At 37.7% G+C, this 12102-nt stretch overlaps 1 protein-coding gene across 2 annotated transcripts in view; it reads right to left on the bottom strand.

The window, feature by feature from the left end:
- AFF4 (ALF transcription elongation factor 4) overlaps positions 1-12102 on the bottom strand; it is a 104309-nt gene that overhangs the window by 55979 nt on the left and 36228 nt on the right. For both annotated transcript variants that reach the window (XM_066344448.1, XM_066344447.1), the window contains exon 5: positions 9987-10073. In XM_066344448.1, the coding sequence (XP_066200545.1) occupies positions 9987-10073 (87 nt within the window). The remainder of the gene's footprint in view (positions 1-9986; positions 10074-12102) is intronic.

Genomic DNA, 12102 nt, shown 5'->3' with positions numbered 1-12102 from the left:
TGGATAGACATCGGACTGGGATGTGAAAGACCCAGGTTCGAGACCCTGAGGTTGCCAGCTTGAGCGTGCGCTCATGTGGTTTGAGCAAAGCTCACCAGCTTGGACCCAAGGTTGCTGGCTCGAGCAAGGGGTTACTTGGTCTGCTGAAGGCCCACAGTCAAGGCACATATGAGAAAGCAATCAATGAACTAAAGTGCCACAACAAAAAACTGATAATTGATGCTTCTCATCTCTCTTCGTTCCTGTCTGTCTGTCCCTATCTATCCCTCTCTCTGTAAAAGAACAAAACAAAAAAAACCCTAATGCTATAAAAAATCTAGAACAAAACAGGAGAATCTGGATTAAGCAAAGATTTCTTAGACTCCAATATCATGATCTAGGGAAAAATTAATTAATTTGACTTCAATATTAGCAACTTCTCTTCTTTGAATGAAAGATAGTTAAGAGAATGAAAACATTTGGAAAAAATTTTGCAAACCACTATCTAATAATGGACTTGTATCCAGAAAATATCAACAACTCTCAAAATTCTGTAAGAAGAAACAGCAATCCAACAAAAGATAAATTAGAAATTCAAGCAGAGAAAAGACATACAAATGGCAAATAAGTACACAAAAAGATGATGTCCCAACCAGGTAGTGGTGCAGTGGGTAGAGCGTTGACCTGGGATGCTTGGACCCAGGTTTGAAACCCTGAGGTCACCACCTTGAGCGCGGGCTCATCTGGCTTGAGCTTAGGCTCACCAGCTTGAGCTTGCAAATCATAGATATGATCCCAAGGTCACTGGCTTGAGCAAAGGGCTGGAGCCCCCCGACCAAGGCATGTATGAGAAGCAATCAATGAACAACTAAATTGACACAACTATAAGTTGATGCTTCTCCTCTCTCTCCCTTCTTGTCTCTGACTCTCTCACTAAAAAAATTTTAAAAAATTATGAACATCATTAGTCATAGAAAAATGCAAATTTAAGTCTCAATGAGACTATGCTAGTAGATCTAAAATTTTTTAAAACTATAACTATACCAAGTGCTGATTAGAATATGAAATAACTGAAACACATACATTGCTGGCAGGAATACAAATTGGTTCAACCACTTTGGAAAACAGTATGAGTTTTTCTCGGCCTAGCGTGCGGAGGACCCGGGTTCGATTCCCGGCCAGGGCACACAGGAGAAGCGCCCATTTGCTTCTCCACCCCTCCGCCGCGCCTTCCTCTCTCTCTCTTCCCCTCCCGCAGCCAAGGCTCCACTGGAGCAAAGATGGCCCGGGCGCTGGGGATGGCTCTGTGGCCTCTGCCCCAGGCGCTAGAGTGGCTCTGGTCGCAACATGGCGACGCCCAGGATGGGCAGAGCATCGCCACCTGGTGGGCAGAGCGTCGCCCCATGGTGGGCGTGCCGGGTGGATCCCGGTCGGGTGCATGCGGGAGTCTGTCTGACTGTCTCTCCCTGTTTCCAGCTTCAGAAAAATGCAAAAAAAAAAAAAAAAAGAAAACAGTATGAGTTTTTCAAAAAGTTATACACCTACCATATATATCCAAACACTTCACTCAAAGGTATTTACCAAAGAGAAATAAAAGCATATGTCCAAACAAAGACCTGTACACAAATATTCACAGCAACTTTAATAGTCAGATATGAAAACACAAATGTCCCTACTACAGGTGAATGACAAATTGTATTATAATCATAAAATTACTATCTAGCAATTAAAAACCATGATTTATACATGCAACAATATGAATGAATCTCAAAATAATTGTACTGAGTGAAAGAAACTTGAACAAAAGTACAGAATTATCCTATTTACATAAAATTCTCAGAAATAAAAGAATTATAAAGAAAAAAAGATGAAACATTTGGTGGTAATTGCTGTTAATTATATTGATTGGGGTAATGGCTAACAGGTGTAAACATATGCCAAAACTTACCAAATTTTATATTTGAGGCACTATTTTTATTGAATATCAATTAATCCTTAGTAAAGCTACTTATTTGAAAAAATCCAGCACCTATTTATGATAAACACTCAGCGAAGTAAAAACAGACAGATCATATCTCAACATAATAAATGCCATATATGACAAACCAGCAGCTAACATCATACTCAACTAAAAGCATTTTCCTTCAGGAACAATACAGGAAATGTCCACCTTCACCATTCTTATTTAACAGTACTGTAAGTCCTCCTAGCCACAGAAATCAGACAAGAAGAAAAAAATGAAAGGAATCCAAATTGTCATTATTTGAAGATGATGTGATACTATACAGAGAGAACTCGAAAGATTCTACCAAAAGCTACTAAAACGGATAAGTTCAATAAAGTAGCAGAAATACAAAATAAATACTCAGAAATCTGCTGCATTTTTATAAACCAATAATTAACTATCAGAAAGAGAAACTAAGAAAACAATTCCATTTACCACTGCATTAAAAAAAAAAACAATCCTAGGAATAAATCTAACCAAGAAGGTAAAAGAACTGTACTTGGAAAAATGTAAGACACTGAACAAAAAAAGTGAAGATACAGATCAATGGAAGCACACACCATACTCAGGGACAGGTAGAATGAACATTGTTAAAATGTCCATACTATCCAAAGCCATCCATAGGTTCAACACAATTCCTATTCAAAATACCAATGGTGGTTTTCTCAGAAGTAGAACAAATAATTCAAAGTTATATGGAATCACAAAGTCCATGAATACCACAGCAATCTTGAGAAAAAAGAACAAAGTTGGAAATATCATACTACCTTACATTAAACTATATAAGGCTATATAATCAAAACATAATACTGGCATAAAAATCAGACACATAGATCAGTGAAGCAGAAGAGAAATCCCAGAAATAAACCCACACTTACATAGTCAGTTAATATATTATATGACAAAGGAGGCAAGAACATACAATGAGGTAAAGACAGTCTATTCCAGTGGTTCTCAAAGTGTGAGCTAGGGCACACTGGTGTACCCTAGAGGATTTCTAGGTGTGCCCTATGGTATTTCAAAGAAATATGTGCCTGTTGGGGACAAAAAAACCAACAGGATTTTTGAAGTTAGATTTTTGAGGGACAGAGGTGTGGGGAATTGGCTGTAAGCTGACAATCTGTCCATCTCCCCACCTCACTTGCCTGATTAGGTTGCAAAAGGCTGTTAAGCTGTAGTGCTGGGTTGTTTACACTACCCCCCATGTTCCCAGGAAAGACTGGAGACAAGTTTCTTCTATCCTTTGGTGTAAAGTTAAGATTATATGTATGGTGGGGCTTTTCTGCACTCAACACTCAAGACAATTAAGAGTAAAAAGAGAGGAATTTTTCCATTTATTGACCAGGAAATGTGAATTTGCCTTTCAAATATATGCCCAAACATTGAAGAAATCGCTAGGACACATCAGGCTCATGTTTCTCATAAACACAAGAATGAAAAAACTTAACACATTTATGCTGGGAACTGCCGAATTTACTAAATCTTACTAAGAATGTATGTGTGTGTGTGTGTGTGTGTGTGTGTGTATAAAGATAACTTTCTTGTCTTTTTTTTATATTGTAACCCCTTTTTTATGAATTCTAAAAAGCGTAACTCAAAAAATGTAACATAAAAATGTTTTTGTTTGTTTGTTTGTTTGTTTTTGTATTTTTCTGAAGTTGGAAATGGGGAGGCAGTCAGACAGACTCCTGCATGCGCCCGACCGGGATCCACCTGGCATGTCCACCAGGGGATGATGCTCTGCCCATCTGGGGCATTGCTCTGTTGCAACCAGAGCCATTCTAGCGCCTGAGGCAGAGGCCATAGAGCCATCCTCAGCGCCCGGGACAACTTTGCTACAATGGAGCCTTGGCTGCAGAAGGGGAAGAGAGAGACAGAGAGGAAGAAGAGGGGGGAGGAGTGGAGAAGCAGATGGGCGCTTCTCCTTTGTGCCCTGGCCAGGAATCGAACCGGGACTCCTGCACGCCAGGCCAACGCTCTACCACTGAGCAAACCTGCCAAGGCCAAAAATGTTTTTTAATGTCAGAATAAATTTAATTTTGTCGTATTTATTTCTTTTAATTACCATAAAAGCACGCTTGGAATTTATATTTTTTTCTTTAATATTTGACTTAATTATATTTCTCAGAAACTTGTATGATATATAGTGCATCTACAATTATTTGTAGGATTTTAAATGCGCCCTGACTTCCAAATGTTTGAGAACCACTGGTCTATTACATAGTGTTGAAAAACTGGAGAGATACATGCAAAAAGTGAAACTAGATCACTTTCTTATACTACAGTGTGTCCGTAAAGTCATGGTGCACTTTTGACCGGTCACAGGAAAGCAATAAAAGACAATAAAAATATGAAATCTGCACCAAATAAAAGGAAAACCATCCCAGTTTCTGTAGAATGATGTGGTAGCATGTGCACATGCGCAGATGATGATGTAACACTGTGTATACAGCAGAGCAGCCCACCGCCATGCCAGTCAAGATGTGGACGGTACAGAGGAAAGTTCAGTGTGTTCTGTGGCTCATTAAATTCAAATCCGTGACCAAAGTGCAACGTGAATATCGGCGCGTTTATAACAAGCGCCACCACACAGGAATAACATTACTCGGTGGGATATGCAGTTGAAGGAAACCGGCAGTTTGGTGGAGAAACCCCGTTCTGGTAGGCCATCAGTCAGTGATGAGTCTGTAGAGGCTATACAGGATAGATACCTAAGGAGCCCTAAAAAATCTGTGCATGAGCCCACATCGAACTGCACTGAATAGGTATGAAACTGGGAGAGTTTTCCTTTTATTTGGTGCAGATTTCACATTTCTATCGTCTTTTGTTGCTTTCCTGTGACCGGTCAAAAGTGTACCATGACTTCACGGACACACTGTATAAACTAGAATGCACTCAACATAAATTAAAGACTTATAAGACTCGAAACCAAAAAACACCTAGAAGAAATCATAGACAGTAAAATCTTGGACATTTCTCTTAGTAATATTCTTTGTGATATAACTCCTTGGGCAAGGGAAACAAAGAAAAAAAATACACAAATGGGACCGCATCAAACTAAAAACTTTCTGCATAGCAAAAGAAATCAACAAAACAAAAACCCAATGAATGGGTGAATATATTTGTGAATATACATTTAGTAAGGAATTAACACCCAAAATTTATAAAGAACTCATACAACTCAACACTAAAAACAAACAATCCAATTAAAAAGTATGCAGAGGACCTGAATAGACATTTCTTTTTCCAAAGAGGACATAGAAATGGCCAATAAACATATGAAAAGATGCTCAATGTCATCGCTAATCATCAGAGAAATGCAAGTTAAAACCACAATGAGATTGGCCCTAGCCGGTTGGTTCAGTGGTAGAGCATCAGCCTGGCATGCAGGAGTCCCGGGTTCGATTCCTGGACAGGGCACACAGGAGAAGCGCCCATCTGCTTCTCCACTCCTCCCCCTCTCCTTCCTCTCTGTCTCTCTCTTCCCCTCCCGCAGCCGGGGCTCCATTGGAGCAAGGTTGGCCCGGGCGCTGAGGATGGCTCTGTGGCCTCTGCCTCAGGCACTAGAGTGGCTCTGGTTGCAACAGAGCGACGCCCCGGATGGGCAGAGCATCACCCCCTGGTGGGCGTGCCGGGTGGATCCCAGTCGGGCGCATGCAGGAGTCTGTCTGACTGCCTCCCCATTTCCAACTTCAGAAAAATACAAAAAAACAAAAAACAAACAAAAAAAACCCCCACAATGAGATTATCACTTCATACCTATCAGAATGGCTATCATCAGTAAATCAACACATAGTGTTGACAAGGATGTGGAGAAAAGGGAACCTTTGTGCACTGTTGGTGGATATGCAGACTGGTGCAGCCGCAGACTGGTGCAGTATAAAGGTTCCTCAAAAACTTAAAAATGGAACTGCCTATTTTATGACCCAGCAATTCCACTTCTGGGTATGTATCTGAAGAAGCCCAAAACACTAATTGGAAAGAATATAAGCACCCTTATGTTCATTACAGTGTTATTTACAGCCAAGATATGGAAGCAACCCAGTGCCCATCAATTGATGGGAGTGAATATAAATGCTGCAGTACATATTTAATAAAAAATAAGTCATAAAGAAGAATAATAGCTTACTATGTGCAACAGCATGGATGGATTGAGAGGATATTAGGCTACAAAGGAAATAAGTCAGACAGAGAAAGGTTGTTTTGGAGAGCTTTTCTGGGATCATGTGGATGATTCCCCCCCCCCTCAGGCTAGCGACCCTGTGCTGATGATGAGCCCGCGCTCAGAGCCAGCGAACTTAAGGTTTTGAACCTGCGACCACAGCGTTCAGAGTCAACGCTTTATCCACTGTGCAACCACTGATCAGGCAAATTATGTTGTTCTTTCTACTTATTCTGCATTTTATTTACTGGCTTGAGCAAGAGAGACTGGCGCAGCCCTGGTCAAGGTATTTATGAGAAGCAATCAATGTACAACTCAAGTAAAAGCAACTGTGAGTAAATGTTTCTCACTCCTCCCTTTCCCGGGAGCAATCAATGCACAACTAATGTGAAAGCAACTACAAGTCAATGCTCCTCACCCTTTTCCTCCCTCCCTTTCTGTATCTCATTCACTCAAAACATAAAAAATAAATAATATAATCAAAATAAAAGCAAAATCAAAGAAACAGAAACTAAGATTCTTCTTAGAAATGATTGATAAAACTGATAAACCTCCAGCTAAAATGATCAAAGAAAACAGAGAAAAAAATACAAGTCACTAATATCAGGGGGAAAGGACTTCACTCCAGATATTAAAATAATACGTATATATTTTAAATAAATTATATCAAAATTTGATCGTTTAAATAAAATTAATTACCAAAACTCACACAGGAAGGTAAAAAATCTGAACAGCTTTATATCTAATAAAGAAATTGAATTTGTAATTTACAACCTTCCAATAAAGAACTCTACTGGTCCAGACAGTTTCACTGTTAAATTATATTAAACATTCAAGAAAGAATTAATACTAATATTCCAAAAATATTTTAGAAAGTAAAGATAAGGGAACACTTTCTTGCTCCTTCTTGAAAGCAGTGCTACCCTGATATCAAAATCAAAGACAGGCCCTAGCCAGTTGGCTCAGTGGTAGAGCGTCAGCCTGGCATGCAGAAGTCCCGGGTTCGATTCCTGGCCAGGGCACACAGGAGAAGAGCCCATCTGCTTCTCCACCCCTCCCCCTCTCCTTCCTCTCTGTCTCTCTCTTACCCTCCCACAACGAGGCTCCATTGGAGCAAAGATGGCCCGGGCGCTGGGGATGGCTCCTTGGCCTCTGCCCCAGGCGCTAGAGTGGCTCTGGTCGCAACAGAGCGACGCCCCGGAGGGGCAGAGCATCGCCCCCTGGTGGGTGTGCCGGGTGGATCCCGGTCGGGCGCATGCGGGAGTCTGTCTGACTGTCTCTCCCCATTTCCAGCTTCAGAAAAAATACAAAAAAAAAAAAAAATCAAAGACATTTTAAGAAAAGAAAACTACGAACACCTCCAAACCTGCCACTACCACCTACAAGAAACAGGGAAAAGATTTGAACTGACCAAAAAAAAAAAAAAGGCTAATTAGCTCATGAAAAGAATTTCAACATCATTAGTCATCAGAAAATACTGTACAAATTAAAACCAAAATGAGCTATATGCCCAGTAAATAGCTAAAACAGAATAGACTGACAATACCAAATGTAGGCAAGGATGGAGAATAAGACTATCATATACTGCTTTGGGATGGGAGTGCAGAGAAATAGGGTGTGATACAACCATTCTGGAAAATAGTTTTCAGTTTAGTATTATTTTAATATGCACTCAACATGTGACTCAGTAATTCTACTTTTTAACATATGACCTAATATTTACCTGTACAAAGACTTGTAAGTGAATGTTTATATTTTATTCTTTTTTTTATAAATAAATTTTTATTAATTTTAATGGGGTGACATCAATAAATCAGGGTACATATATTCAAAGAAAACAGGTCCAGGTTATCTTGTCATTCAATTATGTTGCATACCCATCATCCAAAGTCAGATTGTATTTTATTCTTAATAGCTCAAATCTGAAAAAATAATGTTCACTGACAAGTGAATGAATAAATTTTGCATTATCATACAGCAGAAATAAAAAGAAATTTAAAAATAAAAACAAATAACTGATACATTCAAGAACATGCAAGAATTCCAAAAGAACATGCTAACCAAAAGAAAGGAATCATATAAAAAAGTAGTAAACACTGAAGGATTCCATTTATATGAAATTCTAGACAAAGCAAAACTTATTTATAAGGACATAAAACAAATCAGCAATTGTGTGGGGCCAATGGTGGGAGTGAGGTGGACTGTAAAGGAACATGAGGAAACTTTTGGGGTGATAAAATTTTCTAATTTTTTATTAGGGTGGAGATTACAAAGATGCATACATCTATCAAAACTCAAATTGTGTATTAAATACATATGCATTTTTTATGTGTAAAAATTGATTTAAAAAGTAAAAGAGTGCTATGGTGCACATGTAGGCAGAGAGTTATCTCTCTCCCTAACATCATGCACAAAAATAAATTGGGCTAAATATAAACACAGAAAACTGCAATCACATTAAAATAAAAATAAGATATATCTATAATCCTAGGGAATGAATAGTCTTTAACAAGACATTAAAAAGCAAAAGCTGTAAGAAAAAGAAAGATATTTACTCATCAAAACTAAAACCTTTTAGACCATAAAACTTAAAAGGACTCTGGGAAATATATTTGCAACATGCAGTAAAATATAAGAATCCAGAATTCAAACAAAACCGCATAAAACAAAACAAAACAACAAAAAAGAAATCCTCCTAAAACTCACAGGTGAAAGATGTAACCTAAAGGGTAGAGGAAATGGGCAAATTTCATCCGTATAGAAATCAAATGGATGACAAACATGTAAAGATAGTGAACTTCACTAGTAATCCAGGAAACAGAATGCCATTTTTCACTCAAAATATCAGTGATTATAATAATAAATGGGCGTGTACAAGTGAAGAAGTAGGAAATGCAGTGGGAGCACTGACTGGTACAACTACTACCAGGGGAATTTGAGACTATATATTAAGCATATACCTTCAACACGCAATAATCATACTTCTTGCTTTTTACCCAAAAGAAACTTATATGCACAGAGAATGCATGAACAAAGATATCCATTAATGTAATGTTTATAGAAATGAAAACTAGGCAACAACTTAAATACCAAAGGGAAATGGCTAAATAATGATACATTTATACTATGAATGCAATTATAAAAAATGAAATACCTCTATATGTAATGTATCTGTTTATAATCTGTAGATAATATATACTATCTGTAAATAACAAGGCAAGTACAGAACAATAAATCTCTAAGGAAAGCAGTGAGAACATGCTTCCATGTCATGATTACATATATGCATGTGAAAAAGTCTTACCAGAGGTACGTATGAAAGGATCTCCAATCAGATGGAGGAGGCAGAACTGAGGGAGGCTATTATTAGAAATCTTGGTCAAACTATACAAGGAGAATGTATTCTTGTATAAGTATAAATTAATGTAAAAAAAACCCTGGTTTTAGTTGAGCTTGGAATTTATCTGAGGAACCTTTTTCCATACAGCACAAATATGGTTTCTGTGTCCTATGGAAAGGAGTTTCTCAGACAATAGTTTGAGAAGACCTTATCACACGTAGCCCAGAAGACCTAATAGTTTGCAACAAAAACGTCTCTTCTTCATATTGCCTCCAAAGTGTTACAAGTACCTCTCAATCTAAATCACTCTTGATTCCACTATCTGGTTTTATTTTCTTCACAGATAGCAGTTATCACTAGCGGAACTTATCTAGTTATTTTCTTGTTTATTGTCTGACTCTCACTAGAATGGGAATAACAAGAGAATTTTGAATTCACATGATTTTAGTCAAGCCACTTAGAGTTTTTCTTACAGTATCAAAGACATTTGATTTACTTACCTTAGTTGGAAAAGGAAATTTGGAAGGTTCTGTTTTGCATGGTGTATGAATAGCCGTTAGGGGGGGAGGCCATGAATGCGTCATCTCCTGAAATGTAATTATTACAGTTTGTTTTCAACCAAGTCAAGGATAAAAATTATATATCTAAAAACCAGATTTGCATTATAAATGCTGGTTTCATGATTGCTCCTCCAAAAGTATACATGTTTAATCAAATATTAAGCACAATTGTGTGCAAGGCCCTATGGGACAGGTAAATAGAAAAATAAGTAATATACACTCTCTGGCTTCAAGGAACTTAAGAGTTAAGATGATGAAACCTGTAAATAGTTACAGAAACCAGCCTGAAATCAACTACAAGGCACATAGTAAAATGCTACTGAGGAAGAGCTTGCTGTGGGAGTGGGAAGAGGGAAGCAGCTAACATTTGTTGTGTACCTGAAATGGGCCAGATACTATGCTAAGTGTTTTACATATCTATTATTCACATAGTGTTCACAATGACATTATGAGGTAAATACAATTATTATCCTAAGTCTATGTAGGATGAAACTAACAGAGGTTAAGTTATTTACTCAAGGTCACACACTTAGTAATGAATACAGAATTTCACCCCAGAAGTCTGGCCACAGAGCCTATTCACTGATAGGAAATTTGGGTCAAGAAAAATCAGAAGAGAGATACCAAAAGCATATGAGCAGGAAAACAAACAAGTAAGGACATAAGTCTGATTTTACTCATACCTCTGTCTAATCATATACCAAGTATGTCCAAGTGGAGGTTTAGATAAGGTCACAATGTGTGTGTTAAGGGAGCAGGAGAAAGAGAGATATTAGACTTGGAATAAGGGGGGAGTGTTACTCAAAGTAAACCATCAGGTATACAGAGAAATTATAATAAAGGTTCTAACTTCTAGGAATTTACCTTACAGCTTATACCCACACAGTTACATAAAAACACATGTTCAAGCAGCTCACACTTAAAAAATAGAAGCAACCTAATGTCCAACAACACAGGAATAATTAATAAATTACCAGACATTTATATAGTGGAACATCAAGCAGACAGTAAAAGGAGAAATTTAAATACTGATATGAAATGATGTCCACAGTATATTATTAAGTGACAGACACAAATCATAGTCTATGGCCTAATAAAAAAAAATCTCTGGAAAATAGTTAACAGTAGCTATCTTTAGGCAACAGAATGACAGAAGGAGCAAAGGCAAGGGCACATGATACAGTCTGCAATTTGAACTCCTAGAAGAGTCTCCTGCATGCTAACTGCCCTTTATCTTCTTACAATGCTTTACTTTTTACTGGCATTTCACTTACTGAAATAATATTCTATAACTGATTTCCTACCTCTTGATCTAGAATGTCAGCTCCAAGGGTGCAACAGCATCATTATCACCAGACACATAGTAGTTGTTCAACTAGTAAGACTTAAACTAAAAAATCTTATTTTCACTGTAAAAACATATTGCTTTCAGCTTTTTTTTCTCTTTAAGTCTGTTCCTACAAACAGTATTACTACAAATACCAAGAAAACCTGAAGGGAATTCAGACCTGAAGTTCCTTGCCCACCGCACACAGGGAAGGGGAAAGAAAACAGAAAATCATATACCCCAGGTTTTCAGTGTTAGCATTTTACACCTCAAATAACAAAATACCCTCAGTAGAAAATCCATTTAACTCCCATCATCCAATGACTGAGCACCTATTATACCCAAGGCCATATCCCGCCCTGAATATATAAAATGTATAATAAATTGTCAGCAACAGCCAAGAAATTACTAAATATAAGAAATCTATTATTTCTTCCACATATTAGAATGCCATGCAATTTTGAGGATTTGGGGGAAAGTACGCATTTCCTTAGAATTTTTATACATATGGCAACTGAAAAATGAATGCTATATGAAAATCAAAAGAAGAAAGAGTTTATCACTGTGGTCTCTGATGGTCTGATAGAAGAGGAAGAATTTCATTAGGATTCTAAGAAAAATGACAGAATCCATATGTAGTAACTGAAGAGGAAAGAAAAAAACATTACATGAAAGTTTTCTATAAAAAAGGAGAAAGTGTGAGAAAGTGTATGGCTAGGGAAACCAGTT

This window comes from Saccopteryx leptura, chromosome 6, assembly GCF_036850995.1.
Source record: "Saccopteryx leptura isolate mSacLep1 chromosome 6, mSacLep1_pri_phased_curated, whole genome shotgun sequence".
Lineage (NCBI taxonomy): Eukaryota > Metazoa > Chordata > Mammalia > Chiroptera > Emballonuridae > Saccopteryx > Saccopteryx leptura.
This window is presented reverse-complemented; position numbering and strand designations above follow the sequence as displayed.